Source organism: Hypanus sabinus, chromosome 18 (genome assembly GCF_030144855.1).
Source record: "Hypanus sabinus isolate sHypSab1 chromosome 18, sHypSab1.hap1, whole genome shotgun sequence".
NCBI lineage: Eukaryota > Metazoa > Chordata > Chondrichthyes > Myliobatiformes > Dasyatidae > Hypanus > Hypanus sabinus.
The window spans coordinates 16,558,788-16,578,784 of NC_082723.1; the positions used below are offsets into that span (position 1 = coordinate 16,558,788).

At 43.4% G+C, this 19,997-nt stretch overlaps 1 protein-coding gene across 1 annotated transcript in view; it reads right to left on the reverse strand.

The window, feature by feature from the left end:
• LOC132407358 (hemicentin-1-like) overlaps positions 1-19,997 on the reverse strand; it is a 460,355-nt gene that overhangs the window by 128,102 nt on the left and 312,256 nt on the right. Inside the window, exons 48-54 of the mRNA XM_059993728.1 lie at positions 18,628-18,714; positions 14,068-14,259; positions 9,530-9,703; positions 7,805-7,918; positions 6,055-6,200; positions 3,229-3,379; positions 1,536-1,751 (exon numbers count right to left, since the gene is read on the reverse strand). Coding sequence (XP_059849711.1) covers positions 1,536-1,751; positions 3,229-3,379; positions 6,055-6,200; positions 7,805-7,918; positions 9,530-9,703; positions 14,068-14,259; positions 18,628-18,714 — 1,080 coding nt within the window. The remainder of the gene's footprint in view (positions 1-1,535; positions 1,752-3,228; positions 3,380-6,054; positions 6,201-7,804; positions 7,919-9,529; positions 9,704-14,067; positions 14,260-18,627; positions 18,715-19,997) is intronic.

Here is a 19,997-nt window from a genome sequence, read left to right on the forward strand (position 1 = left end):
ATTTAGCTCCTATGTCTTATGTATGAGCATTTGATGGCTTCAGGCCTGTATTCACTAGAGTTTATTAGGATGGGGGTGGGGGGTTCTCATTGAAACCTTTTGAATATTGAAAGACCTAGAGTGGATGTGCAGGGGAATTTTTCATATAGTGACGGATCAAATGCCACACCTTAGAATAGAAAGACATCCCTTCAGATCAGGTACGAGAAGGATTTTCTTTAGACAGAGGGTCAAGAGTCTGTGAAATTCATTGCCACAATCAGCGTCTTTGTATCAGGCTTTACAGAGCCACGTTTAAGATTTAAGGAGGCAAAATTATATAAGTGTTAAAGTGCTCAAAATTTAAAAAAAAGCTTACGCAATATTTGTTCTCAACATCAGCATCAAACCCTTTCAAGTCATATATAATATGGGCTGGCTGACTTCTGGTCTTAAGCATAACCCTAATTTCAGAAGGGTGCCCATTGCCAGCCCACCAACTACCCTTTGGCCCCCAGGTAAAAGTGAAGATGTTCTATTTGCCACTCATGGGCTACCAGGGAGCTGGATAGGCATAGATCTTTTATCCAGTTTGCACAGGTGAAACTATTTCAAAACAAGAACAGAAATCATAGAATATGTTTCCTTTAATATTTCTGAGGCATAGGCTCATTCCCACTCCAAGGTTCACTGAAACTATACAAACCTATTTGTTTTTGGTCAGTAGGATGAGAAAGGCTTTACCTAACTAACCTGAGTTGAATTTCAAACCAGTTCTATGGAGTGAATGTACAGAATTCTAATGCTCATCACAACCGAATGCTGCCTGCAACCTGCCATCCTTAACATAACTCCATTTAAATTCTGTTCCAAGTCGCCGTTTTTCAAAAGGACTTCACTATCTTAGAGTCATAGAGCACCACAGCACAGAAACAGGCCCTTTGGATTACTTGGACTCCTGTGAACTGCTATTCTGCCTAGTTCCATCAACCCTGACTTGGACCATAACTCTCCATACCCCTCCCCTCCATGTACATATCCAAATGTCTTTTTAAACGACGCAATTAAGCCAGTTCCATTGGCAGATCATTCCACACTCTTACCGGCCTCTGAGTGAAGAAGCTCCCCCTCATGTTTCCCTTAAACCTTTCACCTTTCACCCTTAACCCACGACTCTAGTTGTAACCTCACCCAACCTCAGTGGAAAAAGCCTGCTCGCATGTAGCCTATCTATATCCCTTATAATTCTGTACACCTCTACCAAATCCCCCCTCATTCTTCCACACTCCAGGGAATAAAGTCCTAACCTGTCCAACCTTTCTCTATAACTCAGGTCCTCAAGTCCAAATTTTGCTTTGAACTTTGAGGGCAATGCTTACATCTAGAATGATGTGTTGCAATAATGTTATCTGTTTGGAGACTGGTCTGCAGTGCAGAAGAGCACATTGCTCCCTTGGGGTCTTTCATTCTGTAAAGTGGAAACCACATGTCAAAATGCACAGCTCAAAAGAGGACTGGAGAAGCAACAGACTCCTTTGGGGTCTAAGCAACTGTACCTGGAAGAATTATGATATCATCTGTGGCAGTGAGAGCGTTACCATCCTTGTACCAGGAGAGCTTTGGTGGTGGGATGGCATTCGTCTCACAGTAAAGAGAGACTGGACTATTCACAACCACTTCCCGGCGTTCCACAATATCCTCAATGTCGTTTTCCTGAAATATCACCTCCCAGGCCGCGTTCACTCCATGGACCTTCTGGAAGATGGGAGGCACTGCAGTGTGTGTTGGAAGAAATGTTATTTATTTAGTACTGTAAAACTGTTCCACACATTTAAAGTATTAAGACAAAACCAACACTATCCTGAGTTTCTCATGGTCCATTACGAGCTCACAACTGCTTTGTAACATCATTTGTACCCCAGTAAGGAGATTAGCTTTATTTGTCACATGTACTTTGAAACATATTGCGAAATGCATTGTTTACATCAAATCAAATCAGTGAGGATGGCATTGGGCAGCCCGTAAATGTTGCCAACATGGCATGCCCACAACTCACTTACCCTAAGCTTCAATTTTCACTCTAATTTTTGTTTTACAGCTCAGCAGATTGACTATTAATCTGAGCAGGAAATTTTTACATGACCTGAAAACTGCATGACACTTTAAACATTTTTTTTTTGCATCGAATAAGCACAAACCACAACACACAACACAAGTAAATGATGTCAGGCAGTCAAAGGACAGGCACAATGGCAAAAGTAAAATGTTTTGACTAGATGGTGTTGGCGTTCAGCAGGCCGGTGGCTTACGAACAATGAGAGGCTGACTTCCATTCTGTGTTTATTATTACAATCTGTAACAGTGTTGTAACTTGAAACACTCACAGTGTAAATAAATTGAAGCTCTAAACTGTTTCAAAGTAAAGGTTTTGATACATTTATTATTTAGAAAATTAATGGATTTATATTCATTAAAGCATTATTAGCAGGGTATTTCACAATTCTATTAACATAGATTTTACAATTATATCAGCATAATTTCAAAATTATTTTAACATTATATAAAAGAAAATTCCAGCTGTGCAGGAACAAATGGTATGTGTGCAGGAGCAAGTCAGGACTGCGTGTCTGCACACCCGAGCACCTTAGAGAGAATAGTGCTAACTGTATACCCTTATTAGAATGTGTGAGGAAACTGGAGCAGCTAGAGGAATCCTACATGGTCATGGGGAAAATATACAAACTCCTTACAGACAGCAGTGAGAATTGAACCACAGTCTTACAGCTGGGGCTACCCACTACGCTAATTCCACCATGGACTGTCCCAAGCCCGACTGTGAAAGGAAGGGGACCGGGCATAGGGCTAGTAACCCTATCCTGTTAAAAACTATAGCTACAGAAATGGCAAAGACTTCCTCCCTCGGATGGAAGGATCTTCAAAGATGGGCTACACCTGAGGACAGTTTGGAAGGCTGGGCCAGCACAAAGGGCTCCAGCGAGCTGCGGCCGACAGCCGATGTCCTGGTAGCAGTGATGGGATAAGAAAGAGAAAAAGCATTATGCTACGCCTCAAGACTATGCTGTACTAGACCTGTGGCAAACTTGAAACTACACTGGGCAAGCAGGAGTTGTGTACACTGGTACAGATGGACTGAACGTGAGAGAGAGACAAAAAGGTAAGGAGAAGACATGGCTACAAGGAAACGCACCACTGCTGACACTGGCTGCTGCCTTCAGAATGACTACTGACCTTGAATGTTGACATGAAAATCCTTCTCATCCTCTCCTGCAATATTTGTGGCCACGCAGGTGTAACGGCCTGTATCTGACACCTTTGTGTGCTTGATTTGTAGAGTGTGACCTTCATCAAAAATTTGAAGATGTTCACTCCCTGACAACAACTGGAATAAGAAGGAATGTTAACATTATTACAGTTGAAATAAACTCTTCTCAGGCTTCCAGCTGGGTACAGATAATCGATTTTAACCAATGTTTCAATGACAAGTGGCCATCTTCATCAGGGATGATGCCTGTGCGTGCCTAGACTGGTGGTATTTATACCTCCATCATCCTTCCCTCCTGATTGGTTAGTCTGCATCCAATCAGGTTTCTGCAGTCCCATCTTGTTTACAATCAAATTGTAAATTTGTAAATCTGGAAGCTCCATAAGGAAGCTCAAATCACAGCTTATGTGGGTCAAAGATGACCTGGGGCTTGGGTCAGCTGGCATTTACAGGATTCCCTGTGAAGGTGGAGCAGTGTATATTAGACAGATGGGACGCGCAGTGGGAACCCGCATCAAGGTGCACAGAAGATGTATCTGTTTGGGTTATCTGGAGAAATCGGTGGTAGCTGAAAATTGCAATCACAATGGCCATAGGATTCACTTCAGCAGCACAAAACTACTGTACCACATCTATGGTTTTTGGGACTGCCTGGAGAAGGAAGTCATTGAAATAAAACTAGAAGAAAAGTATTTCAATGAAGACGAAGGTCTCGCTCTAATTAAGAATTAGAATTTGATTGTTAACAAGACAGGACAACGGAAACCCAATTGGATGAGGACTAATCAATCAGGAGGGACGGACTATGGGGGTATAAATACCACCTGACTAGACATGCCCAGACATCATCCCTGATGAAGATGGCAGAGTTTGTCATCGCAACATTGGTTAAATTTGATAACTATACCCGGCTGGAAGCCTGAGAAGAGTTTATTTGTCATACATGCTGGGAAAGCACTAGATCCTTTTTCATTATGACAGTTAATCTCCATTCACTGCACCTTTTTTCCTTGGACTTCTGATAAATTCAATGATTGAGCATGTACAGTGTGAAGCCTCAATAGATGGAACTATAACATTAACCCAATCTTCCCCAAAGAGCAGCTGCTAGCTAATGGAGGTTAAATGTAAGGAGGAAATAACTTCTTTCCCACATGCCTTCAGTTGCTATTGCTTATGTTCAGATATTCCTGGAATTTCCATTAGGGTAGGTAAAGTTCAGCTGGATAACTTGAATAACCAAAGCACTGCGCATAAATAACTAAAAATAGTAATTTAACAAAAAGATGACTTAATTCGTTCTGGAACTGGGCTGGGCTCGCAGTTCTAGCATTTATTATGCAACCTTTAAGTGACCTTGACTGAATGCTTGCTGGGGCATTTCAGAGACCATTTAACTGTCAACTATACTGGTGAAGATGGAGTCAGATATGGCTAGAATCATTAAAGGACTGCGGATTCCCTCTGCTTAAGGGGTAACTGAAACCAATGACATTGAGTCATTTTCTGGTCATTAATAAGCATGAGCAGAACTTTAAAGGAATTTTTGTTGATTAACTATACTTCAACTCCGCAAATGATAAGGTGGGAATTCAACTCAAGCCTCTGGAGTGTAGACTAGGGGTGTTTAGATTATTAGTCCTGTAACAACCACCTTATCAATACCATGCCCATTAAAGATCTAGAGAGGAACATGAACATTTCAGTGTCTCCACCCGATATTTTGAGCTTTTGAGTTTCCCCAGCAGTTTGATTTTTGGGAAGATTTGGTTTTAGATGAGGGAAACAAGATCTAAGGCAACAAATTCCAAGGAGCAAAGGGTGTATTAATAAATTAGTGGCTTAACCCAAGAAAGATGTTATAAATATTCAATAGCAGGGCACACAGTCAAGTTAAAGTATAATTTCTCACATCAAGCATTCACCTTCCTTTCTTACTTCTCTTACTTGAAATCCATGTCTTCTTCAGTGGCCTGTTAGCAGGGAAGAGAACTTCCTCCCACTCCTGTTCTATTGGTTTTGAAGTGACCACTGAGACTAATGTGGGACCTGGAGAATCGCCTATTGATGAGACAGGAGGTACCTGACAGGCAGCTGAGTGAGTAGGTTATGAAATGTTTACACTGGGGTTCCGTGGCTGGATGATGTGTCAGCAGCGTTCTCTCTGACTCGTAATGACCAGTGTGCGTAAAAACCTTGTGCAGTGCAATTTTTTACCCAGTGACAACAACATTGTGCACTGAATTTTAAGTGGAAGTAAATCTGAGGTGAATAAACTGCCAAGTCCAGATAGTTGTTCATTATTTAAAAGAAATAAAATAATACACATCAGTAAGTCTTATTTCTTATATTCTCACAAAACATGCGCAGCTGTTCTGTAATGCGTAATGAAGGATTTTCTTGCCAGAGCTTTTGCTCCATATGTGAGTTAAATGCTAAATGACACTTTACAAAGTCAAGTTTCCAATTATCACTCCATTTCTTTCCACTTGCAAATCCTCCAGCAACTTTTACATTGCGACACTACATGCAGGTAACATCGATTTCTGTATTCTACATTCATATTTCTCGAAGCTGCATGTTCCTGACCTCATGAGCTTTCGAAGTAGCAGCTCCTACTGTTTCATTAAGCCATTCTACTTTAAATGAACCAGCAGTTCTTTCGCGCTTCACGCCATTTGCTTCTTTATCAGTTGCCAAAGTTGCTGATTTTTCTTGTCATTCATTCTAAGCATGAAAATCAGTGAAAGGGAAACGCAAGATTCCGCATTGTGTTTGCTCGCGGCTATTACCTGACCGTCCTTGTACCAGTGAACAGCAGGATATGGCACAGCCCAGGATTCACATGCCAGGGTGAGTGAAGTGTTCACCTTGGTCTTGACCTCAGTTACACGAAAACTTCCCACTGCCTGATCATCCTTCACAATCTGTGGAGGAACTGATACAAAGCACTGTTAAGAAAATTATCTACCCTGTTGAGCGTGATAAGTTCTTTACCAAAGTAAGATTTAGATATTTCTCTCCATCTGGCTGTTCCTGACTTCTCCTAGGTCACTGAGTTCCTTTTCCAAAATATGGCCATGTGAGCCTGCAATCCCTCTGGAATTTTCTGGGAACTTCAGCATTTTGATGTGCAAGAACACTTCTATTTATGTTTTGCAGGATCTCTGGCCATGGGAAAGGAATCTGTTGACTGACAGTAAAGAAACATCCAAACTCTGAGTGGTTATGTGTCTGTTTGCTTTGTAAATGGCACAGGACGATGGAGCACCAGGGGAGACATTATTTCCATGGGGGAGGGGAGGGCTGTGGTTTGAGTTTAGTGGTTTGGGATTGTTGGAAGCTGGAGGACAGGTTATGAAACTTCTGACTTGCAAACCGTCCCGGTCACAAAGGGGTTACAGGGACGTCCTGACGTTTGTCTGATGATTGGCTACCAGACCCCTTGACATAGTCAAGATGGTATCCATATTTACTTATTTAGAGATATGACACAGTAGCATCCCTCTGGCCTAAAAAGCTCCTGTCACCCAGTTATGTCCATGTGGTCAACTAGAGTTGCCAAGGCTGATAGCGACGAGCTGCCCATTCAACCAGCCTGTACATTTTAGATAACAGCTTCAGAGTAGCAGTTAGCATAAACGCCATTACAGTTCCAGCAACCCCGGGTTCAATTCCTGCTGCTGCCCATAAGGAGTTTGTACTGAATCCACCCAAAAGATGGGGTGCCACAGTAGCACAGGGGTTAGTGCAATGTTATTACAGCATGGGGCATCAGAGTTTGGAGCTAGAAGTTCAGTTACAGCTCCGTCTGTAAGGAGTTTGTATGTTCTCCCTGTGACAGTGTGGGCTTCCTCCAGGCACTCTGGTTTCCTCCCACAGTTGAAGGACTTACTGGTTGGTAGGTTAATTGATCATTGTAAATTTCCCTGTTGATTAGGCTAGTTGGGCCAAAAGTGACTGTTCTGCTTTATATCTCTAAGTTAATCAATTAAATAAATAAATGTTGATATTGATGTGTAGCCTTGATCTTAGGGTGCAGGCGCGCAGCTTACTGAAAGTAGGCATCCAAGCAGATAGGTTGGTAAAGGAACAATATGGCATGCTTCATTGCCTGGGGCTGTCATGGTTCCGTCTGGCAATTCCCCATTACCTCTTTAATTGGGCCTTAACCCCTTTGCCTGATTTCCAATTGTTCCCGATTCAGCAAATTACACACACCTGCTTCCCATCAGTAACTGCAGGATAAAAACCCTGGAATCACAACAAGGAACTGCCAGCTTGTTGGTTGACTCTGGTGTGAGTAACCTTGTTTCATAGTTCTTAGGACTGCCACCTCTAAGTCTAGCATCGCTCCTGGATACCGATTCCATGCTTGCTACATCAATAGCGCCTTCTGACTCTCCCTCCGCACCCGTGTTCTGCACTTGGGTTCGTCCACCTCCACGCTTGTGTAACAGGGGCACTGGGTATAACAATAAGCAAATCAAAATGAACAACATTTAAAAGATACGCTTGACCCACATGTCAGTAGAAACTTACCGAAAACCTTGAGCTCGTAGTCCTTCACTGCCTCACCAGCTACATTAGTCACAACACATCTGTAGCGACCAGCATTCTCTTCCTGGACATTCAGAATCTGCAGCCCCTGACCTCCTAGAAGCACAAGTGTAGGATACTGAAATCTTAAGATGTTCATGTTTCCACTCTTTAAATGAAGTTGCCTGCTCCCTTCCAAATCATTAGAAGTAGCAAATTGACTGTAAATCCTTAAATTATAATACGGTGCAAAATAAAAGCTACATGCACAAACTGCTGTGGGAACTCAGCAAGCTGGGTAGCATTTATGGAGTTGATGTTGCGAGATCCTTCATCAGGACTGGAAAGGGAAGGGACTGAAGCCAGAATAAGAAGATGGGGGAGAGGAAGGAGTACAAGCTGGGAGGAAATAGGGGAAGCCGGGTGAGGGGGAAGGTGTGTGGGTGGGAGACGAGGGGGAATGAAGTAAGCCATTCCCACTTCGGCTTACCATTTCACAACTTCTCTTTTCATCACCTCTCTCCGATTCACACAAAGTGTTGGAGGAACTCAGTAGGGCAGGCAGCATCTATGCAGGCGAATACACCTTGTTGAAGGGTCTCGATCCGAAATGCTGACTGTTCATTCCCCTCCTAAAATGCTGCCTGACCTGCTGAGTTCTTCTGGTACTTTATGCGTATTGCTCTGGATTTCCAGCATCTGCAGAATCTCTTGTGTTTAAAATGCAGGATAGTTTTGATTTCCTCATTGTTAACACTATCTTTAATAGCCCTCTTTCATATTTCCTCCATCAGCTCTAAAACCTAGATGATAGCAACTCCTGTACCATTTGTAAGAGACGGAAGCAGTGGAGTGGCTAACCTTTATCTATAACCACAAAGCCAACAGAAATTCGTTCCAGGGAAGATTTTTCAGGGCCAACTGCCTCTACTGGATTGTCACAAATACTGAAAGACTTGAAAAATGTGCAGGTTCTTTTCTGACACTTCTGAAGTCCTCATACCCTTAAGAACAATGCAGAGGATGCCCTGTGGTGCTGCAAGTCTCCTCAATGAGCTGTTCCATAGCAGGAATGTCATTTCGAGAATTGACTCAACCTTCTATGAATCAGAATCGGTTTTACTATCACCCACATATGTCATGAAATTTGATGCTTTTATCGGCAGTAGAGTGCAATATATACACAAACTATAAATTACAGTAAGAAATATATATATGAAGATTAAATTAATCAAGCAGTGCAAAAAGAGTTAGTGAGGTAGTGTTCATGTGTTGGCTCATTGTCCATTCAGAAATCTGATGGTGGAGGGGAAGAAGCCACTCCTAAAACATTGTGTCTTCAGGCTCCTGTACCCGCTCCTTGATGGTAGCAAAGAGAAGGGAGCATGTCCTGGGTGATGGAGGTCTTTAATGATGGATGTCATCTTTTTGACTTACTGCCTTTTGAAGACGTCCTCGATGTTAGGGAGATTAGTGCTCATGATGGAGCTGGCTAAGTTTGCAACCTTCTGCAGCTTTTTACCATCCTGTGCAGTGGCTCCTCCATATCAGGTGGCGATGCAATCAATTAGAATGGTACCTCTGTAGAAATTTTCATACCAAATCTCCTCAGACTCTTATGAAATGTACCCAGCGTCAATGTGTTTAGACCTTGTAGTACCATTTTATCAATGATTAACCAACACCAAAGACAGGAGTTTGCACTATTCACAGTGGACAGGAAGTTACCTGGTAACAGGTGCATGTTTCCTGAAGCCTTGAAGGGAACGCCGTCCTTCAGCCAGGTGATGGTCGGACTTGGATAGCCCATGGCCTCGCACACCAATGAGGTGGGATTATTCACAATTACAACAACATCCTCTGGGGCACCATCATCACCAACACTGGGTATTCTGGGGGCAACTGGGAAACAGCAGAACATGAAGAACTTTAGAAATAAGAGCAGGAGTAGGCAGATCATGTCTGATTAGGCCGTTAACTTTGTGCCACCTATCTGCTTTATCCCCATAACCCTTAATCCCCAGCTATGCAGAAATCTGTCCAGCTGTGTCTTAAATGTATTGAATGAGGTGGCTCTACTGTTTCCCTGGGCAGATAATTCCACTGATTCACTACTCACTGGGAAAAGCATTTGATTTATTTATTTATTGAGATACAATGCAGAATAGGCCCTTCTGGCACTTTGAGCCTCACCGCCCAGCAATCCACTGATTTAACCCTAGCCTAACCATGGGACAATTTACAATGACCAATTAACTCTCAACCAGTACGTCTTTGGACTGTGGGAGGAAACCCACATGGTCACGGGGAGAACGTACAAACTCCTTACCAGTAGTGGAGCAAATTGAATCTGGGTCATCTGTATTGTAAAGCTTTGTGCTGAACACTACACTATCGTGCCACCCCATCTCCACATCTTGGTCCTAAATTTATTCCCCTGAATGCTGAGGCTATGTCCCCTAGTTCCAGTCTCACTGTTCAGTGGAAACAACTTTCCTGTCTCTATCTTACCTATCTTTTTCATAATTTTTTGTGTTTCTCCAAGTTCTCCTCTTGTTCTTCTGAATTTCAGTGTGTATAGTCCCAGCTGACTCAATCTCTCATTATAAAATAACCCGCTCATCTCTGGAATCAATTTGACGAAAGGACACAAGGAAATAATCATAGCATAATTGGCATTTATACTCAGTGGCCACTTTATTAGGCGCACCTGCTTGTTAATGCAAATATCTAATCAGCCAATCATGTGGCAGCAACTCAGTACATAAAAGCATACAGATATGGTTAAGAGATTCAGTTATTGTTCAGACCAAGCATCAGAATGAGGAAGAAATGTAATCTAAGTGGTTTTGACTGTGGAATGATCGTTGGTGCCAGATGGGGTGCTTTGAATGTTTCAGAAACTGTTCATCTCCTGTGATTCTTCACCCACAGGTGTCTCTAGAGTTTACAGAGAATGGTTCAACAAACAATTAAAAAATCCAGTGAATGGTAGATCTGTGGGCAAAAACACCTTGTTAATGAAAGAGGAGAATGGCCAGACTGGTTCGAGCTGACAGGAAGGTGACAACAACTCAAATAACCATGTGTTACAACAGTGGTGTGCAGAAGAGCATCTCTGAATGCACAACATGTTGAACCGTGAAGTGGATGGGCTCCAGCAGCAGAAGACCACACCAGGTTCCACTCCTGTACTTAAAGTAGCCACCGACTATACGGCACAATTGGAGAACTTTGAGCTATCTGCAGCAAGCAGTCTTCTCCACTGACACGCCACTACAGTGTGACAGGAAAAGCTATTCCAACAGCAAATGTTTACACACCATCCTCCGGTGAGGAAATAGTAAGTGTTGTTGACCATGAGGTGCAGCATCAGCCCTCCCTCATCTTCCTGTTTCTCTGTCCTCTTTGCACTGATTAAGCAGAGTCCCTAAGTGCACAACCTTCCTGGCTGGGTGTCTATGACCAGGACAGGGATTGATGCTTGAACCTACATTGTGTATAATGGATGGAAAGTGAATGTAGGAAGTATAATTAGCTAGTGTGCAGATGACAGGAAAATTGGAGTTGCTGTAGATACCAAGGGAAGTTGTTTAGAGCTGAAGCAGGATATAGGTCAGACACAAAGTTGGGCAGAACTTTGACAGATGGAATGTAATCCCAGCAAGTGTGAGATGATACATTTCAGGAAGTCAAGCAGGGGTAGGACAAGGACAGTAAATGGTAGGTCACTAGAAACGTTGATGACAAAGGGTCCTTAGGGCTCAGGTCCATGGATCCCTGAATGTGGCAACACAGGTAGGTAGGATGGTGATGAAGACATGGAATGCTTGTCTTCATAGGATGGGACATGGAATATGAGAGTTAGAATATATTTCAATTTTACAAAACACTGGTTAGACTGCTTTTGCTGCATTATGTGGATTTCAGGTTGCCACAATCTAAGAAGGCTGTGATTGCACTGGATTGAGAGAGAGAGAGAGAGAGAGAGAGAGAGCAGAAGAGATTCACTAGGATGTTGTCTTGAGGACATCGGTTATGGGGAGAGATTGGATAGATTGGGTTTGATGAAAGCTGAGGTGTGACCAAATGTCTCAACTGAGTGCCAGCAGAATCAAATACAATCATTATATTTGACGGACATCTAGATGGGCACTTGAACAGGTAAGGCGGAGTAGGATGCAGGTATTTTGGCACAAAAGGGATTCGTGTAGGGTTGGCATGAAGATGAAGGATCTGTTCCTGTGCTGTAGACTCTAGAGCTGATTCTTAGATGACTGCTGGTAGGGAAGGACTGGGAACAATAACTGGATAGGAATGGAAATGAAAGGGGCAAAATGGATGGGGAAGAATGGAGATGTTAGTGGGATGGGTGCCAAGAAAGGGGACAACATGGGAACAGAGGAAAATTTGTTGACCAGAGCCCTGAGTCTGTGAATCTCTGTGAGTCTGCTGGGGAAGTTTAAGTCCAATATCTACAAATCTGAGTCCGAGACTGCCGGAAACCAAAGATGGACTGTCCTGCGATAGGAGGTCTCTGTATGTGCATGTATAGATATCGGGGGAGGGGGGGAGAGAAAAGGGGTTTGTTTTGCTGTTGTTGTTTTTTAGCTTGCTGTGTTCTGTGTTCTTCTGTCGAACGTGGTGAGCATGCTGTGGTGACACTTGTAGGCTGCACCCAGCACATCCTCGGGTGTGTCGGTTGTTAGCGCAAACATCGTGTTTTATTACGTTAAATGTTTTGATGTACACGTGATAAATACATCTGAGTCTTGAATCTTGAATGATGGTGGAAGTGGGCAAAGAGAGCAGTGGGGACTGGATTAGAAAGATATGCATGGGAAGAAGGGAGATGGGAACAGAGATAAGTGAAAGAATGGAAAATGAAGGAAGAACTGAGGAAAAAGGAAAAAATATGTAGGACTCAAGGGAAGGTGAGGGGGAGCCACATCAATGGTGTAAGAAAATGAACATGGTTTTCTAACAGGTTCAGTGATCTCAATTTTTTGAACCAGAAATTGAAAAATCAGCAAAGAAAGTCTGTTGTCACACTTCATCGAAGCATAGGTTCTAGTGGACAATGTTCAGGGTGTAACTTCTCCCAGTTATTACACTCAGATAAGACCTTAGAGTGAACCTGATATCTATGAATTCCTCCTTTGAGAGGAAACCATAAATCCAGATCAACTATCCAGTGAGCTCTTGTAAACCAGCGTCAATAACAACGAACTCAGCAACGTCCAGCTGATCACACAATGATCAGAGAACCAGCATGCAACACCAGTGATGAAAACAGAGACAAGGAGAAGCTGGGTCCAAGAGTCAAAGGCTGAACTAAAATATAAAAGGTTCTTGTGGATATCACTTTGAAAGTCTATACCAAGTTGTGTATTTGAATGAGCTCACGACTGTTCAAATATATGCAGCACAATTGAAATATCTGATTCCGCTGTTCACAAGAGAACAAACCAGATGCTTTTAATTAAGACACCTCTAACTTTACCACTTGGGTTTGGCATTCAGTACATTGTTTTGTGATTAACTACATGTTCAGAATCGAGCTCCCACTGGAAAGTAACCACATCCTGAACAGAATAATCGAGGATAACATTGGCATAGAGACAGAGACAGACAGATACAGAGAGAAAAGGGAAGAAGAGGAGGGGGAGAGGAAGGGAGATGAGGGGAGAGAGAGAGGGATAGAGAGACAGAGAAAGAGACAAAGGGGCAGAGTAACAGAGGGAGAGAGAGAAGAGAGGGAAAAAAGGAGAGAGAGAGTGGGAGAGTTAGAGTGATGTGGAGAAAGACAGACAGGATGAGTGAGGCAGAGAGATGGAGAGAGAGATAATAGAGCAGACAGGATGAGTAAGGCAGAGGGGAGACAGAGTGAGAAAAGAGGTAGTCAGTGGCTGAGAGGGGGCAGAGTAACAGAGATAGACAGAGCAGGAGACAGAGTATGGGAGACAAACATCAGGAAGTAATGAGGGAGGGCAGCAGACCCTCAGGAGGCAGAGAGGGAAGGAAAGGCAGAGATGTTATGTGAGAGTGCTGCAGACAGACAGGGGAGGGTAAGAAAGTTATAGAGAGACAAAACCCTAAGAGAAGGCAGCAATCTTTACTCAACAGTAGCCCTGCTGCAGTACAATTGGGATGAAGGAAACTAAAGAAAGAAAGATGGGCCGGTGTTGGGGGCGCAGGAAGGGATTTCAGGTAACTGGCATTGCGCTGTACCCAGTCCATCACCGAAGTGTGACAAAACCGCTCACCAAAAACACTGAGATGGTAGTTTTTAGATTTGTCCCCAACAGAGTTGGTTGCCAGGCAGGCATACTGTCCCGTGTGTGACAGGCCGGCATCCAGGATTTCCAGCAGGAATCCGTCTGAGGAAACGCGATAACCTGCGCTAGCGTTCAGGACATGGCCGTTTTTCCACCAAGTAATGTGTGGTTTTGGATTGCCTAGGACGTAAAATAAACAGACATCAATATATCACAGGCTGCACCATATCTGCTTGTCAGATCAGCATTTTACACAACAATGACATTAAATTGTGAACTGGAATGTGTTTACAGCATGAAGCACATTCAGAGCTCATTAAAACCATGTGGAGGAGATCGTGCTGTCTAGAGTATGTTGTAAGCAGCACAGTCCACAGGCTGGAGTCTATCACGCAGACGTAGCTTGGTTGGAATAGTACAGCTATGTAAATGTGACAGGGAATTGCCTCATCTTCTGTTCTTCCCTCTGGCCTCTTACTGCTACTCATCTGCCTATCATGCTCCCCTGGGTCCCCTCCTCCTGTCCTTTTTCCAATGGTCCACTCTCCTCTCCCATCAGATTCCTTCCTCTCCAGCCCTTTATCTTTCCTGCCCACCAGGCTTCACCTATCACCTTCTAGCCATCCTCCTTCTCCTCTGCCCACTTTTTAAAATTCTGACGTCTTCCCCCTTCTTCTCCAGTCATGGGGAAGGCCCTCAGCCCGAAATGTCAACTGCTTACTCTTTTCTACAGATGCTGCCTGATCTGCCGAGTTCCTCCAGCATTTTGTGTGTGCTGCTTTAGATTTCCAGCATCTGCATAGTATCTCATGTTTATGATTTGCACCTCATAGTTATACATACACAGTGTGTTTGGTCAAAACAAAACTGATCCTCACTCGATCTATTAAAATATCAGGGACTGTGATGATAAAATGTACTTTTCATTTCATCACCGGTCTAACTTCAGTGGAACATCCTGAGCATGTCAATCATCACACAGTATCCAGAAATAGTTCACAGTGAAGATAACTGGCACAGTAGCGTAGTGGTTAGCGTCTGGCTGTAAGGTTGGGATTCAGTATTACTTTACTGTGTCAGCTGTGAGATCAGGGTTCAATTCGGCCCGTTGTACCTTCTCCCTGTAACTGTGTGGGTTTCCTCCAGGTACTCTGGTATCCTCCCACATTCCAAGTACACACGGTTAGGGTTAACAAGTGTGTATGTGGGACTTGCTTTGCCGTTGCTTGTCATGCTTTGTGTTGTTCCGCCAAGCACGGTGGGCATGCAATGTTGGCGTCAGAATGCGGGCTGTCTTCAGCACGTTCATGGGTTGCGTTGCTTGTTAATGTAAACAACAATGTATGCTTCAATGTACATGTGATAAATAAGTAAATCCAAATCTGTGTTGTATCACATTGGGAGTTGGGAGCTGTGGTGAACTATGTGCCTGTCGGGACACGCCCCTGCTGACTGCTCCTGTGGCTCCTCCCACAGGCCCTGTATAAAGGAGGTCTGAGGCCTGACGCTCGGCCTCAGTCTCCAGGACATTGTATGATAGACACTCACTCCTGGTTCCTTCTTCCAGTCAATAAAAGCCGATATCTCACCTTACGTCTCAGTGTGAGTTATTGATGGTGCATCAGGAGCAGAAACTGAAACTATAAGAGGTTGCAACAAATCAATTGAGCATATTGTGCTGGGACTGACACAGGGTATCCTGATAATGCTCTTCTGTAAACCTCAACCTTATTGTGACTTTCAAAAGCAGTGTTGAAGTTAAATGGAAGTAAGGTAATTTCTAGCCCAGGATGGTTTAGTCTGAGTGGTATGGTTCTGTTTTGTTGTGCTTTAGCGTCTAAGAGATACTCAGGGACCGCAAAAGTAATCTGATCTTTGAATACCAATCAGTTCCTGGTTAAGAACTAGCTCGGCTGCTCCCCTAAGGTTACTTTAATTAAGAATGAAGATACATTGCATGCAACCTGCAACATGGAACATGCAACATGCAACCTGCAACATGGAAAAGGACCAGACAGGCTATTTGGTCCAAAGTGCTATGTTGATCTTGATGCCAATTTATATCAAATGTCCTCTCTTCCTCCATGTCATCCCTATCCCTCCATTCCTTTCACCTTTCACAGAATAACAGAACCGCATAGTGGAGTACAGACCCTTCAGCCCAGGATGTTGGTTTGCATCCAAAATCCATCGAATGCTAACCTCCCGCACGGCCCCCTGTTTTTCTTTCATCCAACAAAATTCTCTGTACTTAAACATGAGGAAGTCTGCGGATGTTGGAATTCCAAAGCAACGCACACAATATGCAGGGGGAACTCAGCATGTCTGGCAGCATCCATGGAAGTTAATAGACAGCCGATGTTTCGGGCTGAGACCATTCTTCAGGACTATTCTTATTCCCTGAATTATCTTGGTTCCTTGCCCCTTTATCATCATATAACATAGAACAGCACAGCAACAGTTCAGGCCCTTGGGCCTACGATGTTGTACCAACCTTATAATCTATATGATTAATCTAACACTTCCCTCTACATAGCCCTTCAGCTTTCATTCATCCATAAGCCTATCTAGGAGTTCTTAAATGTCTTAGTTATGTGTTTATCTTAAACTCCACCAAATTGTCTGCTTCCACAACAATCCCTACTAACCCATTCCAGGCATCTACCCTCTCTGTATAAAAAACTTGCCCCTCACGTCGCATTTAAACTTCTCCCCTCTAACCTTTAAAAACACATCCTCTGATATTTTACGTTTCTATCCTGGGAGCATAAAACTGTAAAGTTAAATTTTCCTTTGTGTCACTGGAATTATTTCAATTTCTCTCAATTTCCTCCTTTACATAAATTTTATAGCCAAAAGAGCGAAGGGATATTTGTCCAACAACCTGCTGTGGAAATGAATGGTTGTGGTACACACTGCGGTCTGTATGACTCCATGTAAAATTTAACTTTGGCAAGTTTTCCCATCTTTCCACTCCCAGCAGCACTGTTGAGATCAGAATCTTAACCAGCAAGGACTTGTGGGCAAAGGTACCCGTTCCTTTTCACCTCGTTTACCAAAAATGCCCTGTAGCAACGCATCGCCCTCAAAATAGTTTAGATTTACAGCAAGTAACAAAAATTTCGTAAGCCTTGGCAAGCTCTATTCAACAGTTAATTTGACATGCTTCCTCTTTACAGTGAAGAGGAAGGTGCAATATGATTTATTATCAAGATACATACATGTGTCCATATACAAGCCTGAGATCTGTTTTCTTGTGGGCACACTAGTAGTTCTAAGAACCACAAAAGAATCAATGATAGATCACACTCAACGGGATCGACAAGCAACCACTGTGCAAACCCAAAAGAAAAATAATAAATAAGTGACAAATAAATATCAAGAACATAAGATGAAGATTCCTTAAAGTACATCCATAAGTTGTGGAAACAATTCAGTGATTGGGCAAGTGAAGTTGGGTGGTTAATCCTTTTGGTTCAGGAGCCTGATGGTTGAGGGATAACTTGGGTCCTGAGGCTCCTGATGGCTTCTTCCTGATGGCAGCAGTGAGAAGAGAGCACGGTCCAGCAAGTAGGGGTCCTTGTTGATGGATGCTGCTTTCCTGCGACAACCCTCTGTGTAGGTGTGCTCATGGCGGGGAGGACTTTATCCGTGATGGACTGGGCCGTATCCACTACTTTCTGTCGGATTCTCTGTTCAAGGGCACTGGTGTTTCTGTACTGGGCCATGACGCAACCAGTCAATGTGCTCTCCACCACACGTTCATAGAAGTTTGTTGAAGTTTTAGGTGCCATGCTGGACCTTCACAAACTTCTAAGGAAGAAGAGGTGCTGCTGCGGTTTCTTCATAATTGCACTTGCTCGTTGGGCCTGGGGCAGATCCCCTGGAATGATAACATGGAGGAATTTAAAGTTGCTGATCCTCTGGGGCTCTGAGATCCCGATGAGGACTGGCTCCAGAGCCTCTGGTTTCCTTCTGCTGAAATCAAAACTCAGCTCTTTGGTCTTGCTGACTTTGAGTGAGATGTTGTTATTTCTATTTTGTTAATTTTATTGATTCTATAGTGTTTCTTTGTATTTACTGTGAATGCCCACAAGAAAATGAATCTCAGGATAGCATATGGTGACATTAATGTACTTTGACAATAAATTTATTTTGTACATCATCAGAAGTCACTCTCTTTCCTGTGGAGGATGTGACAGATCCCATTCCCTGCTTCTGGAATCTGGATGCCAGTTATAATCAGAAAAGTTGGGCTCCTAGGATGGGCAACTGGCTTCCCAGCAAAACTGTGTGCTGAGTAATTGCTACTAGCCAGGGCAAATTGAGAGAGCAGGCATTATTGGCCGCCATTCAGCTAACCCTGAGACTGACATCAAAATGGTTCCATAGTAGATTAGTACTCATTGTCCAGGCTCAGACATGGTCAGTAACCTTGTCTGTGAGGGAGAGCAGGATTACGGAGCACGTCCTTGGCCTTAGAAGAGAAAAGGGGGCAATCACTCAGAGGTGCTGAGCTAATGTCTTTACTCCGATGGGAAGACTCACCTGTGCTCAAGCAGGTCAGGTTGGTGTTCTCCCCTTCTTTGATATGAATCTTCTTCACCAGATCTTCACTTAAAATGCTGGGAGGACCTACACAAAAGGGCACATGTTGCTATGTCACAGCAGGCTTTTCAGACCTCCTAATGTGCTCAACCCATCAGCATTACCAGCCATTCTCTCTGACATAGTTCAACCAAATTCCACTGACTTGTCCCTTCCTTTACAGAACACCCTTGCTTTGTATTTGATCATCTCTTCTAACTCCTCAGTTGCTCCAGTCCTCCTCCTTGATGAGCCTGGAACCTCTGCTACACTAAGTTCTTCTGATATCTCACATATTTACGTACTTTGATCCTTTCATACATTAACACTGTCAATAGAATGGCCAGGTTCTCTGGTTCAAAGACGATATTAGGAAATAAAGTATTGAATATTGTCAATTGTTATGCTTTCTTGAGGGCTTCCATCATCAGGGACCCCCACCACCCAGGTCATTCTTTCTTCTCACTGCTGCCATCAGGAAGAAGGCACAAGAGCCTCAGGATTCACACTACCAGGCTTAGGAACAGTTACTACCCCCTCAACCATCCAGCTCTTGAAACAGAGGGGTTAACTTCACTCACCCCATCAGTAAACATGTGAAGCTCAACCCAGTCTGAGGGGGTTTCTGTCCAATTATAGTACTTCGTCTACTGGTACTGTAATCTGGAGAAGGCCACTCAGCCCTTCAAATCTGTTCAATCATTTAGTAAGATTGTGCCTGATCTGAACTTTAACTCTATCCATCTAACAGGACTATCTGTTCAATTATTTGCTTGTTGAACTTTTACTATTGACACTCCTGAGGTACAACATACAAGACAATTCTGAGAGCGGAGGGGAAGTGAAGTTAAGTGGAAAGGTTTAGCAACAGTCTGAGTGGGAGAATGAATCTTTCCAGGACAAAAGACCACAAAGTTGAATTTTGGGATGTCTGTTGCAGTAGTCTGACAACTTCCCCTGGAGAACGTAACAGGAATGGATAAGTTATGAACACAAGAGGTTCTGCAGTTGCTGGAAATCCACAGCAATGCACACAAAATGCTGGAGAAACTCAGCAGGTTAGGCAGCATCAATGAAAATGGACAAAGAGCTGATGTTTTGGGCTGAGACTCTTTATCGGGGCTGGAAAGGAAGGGGAAAGATACCAGAATAAAAAAGTTGGGAGCGGCGGGAGGGCAAGCTTGAAGGTGATTGGTGAAGCCAGATGGTCGGGGCTGGTAAAGAGTTGGAGAAGAAGGAATCTGATAGGAGAGGAGAGTAAACCATGGGAGAAAGGGAAGAAGGAGAGGCACCTGAGGAAAGAACAGAAATAATTAACAAGAGTTTGCCTC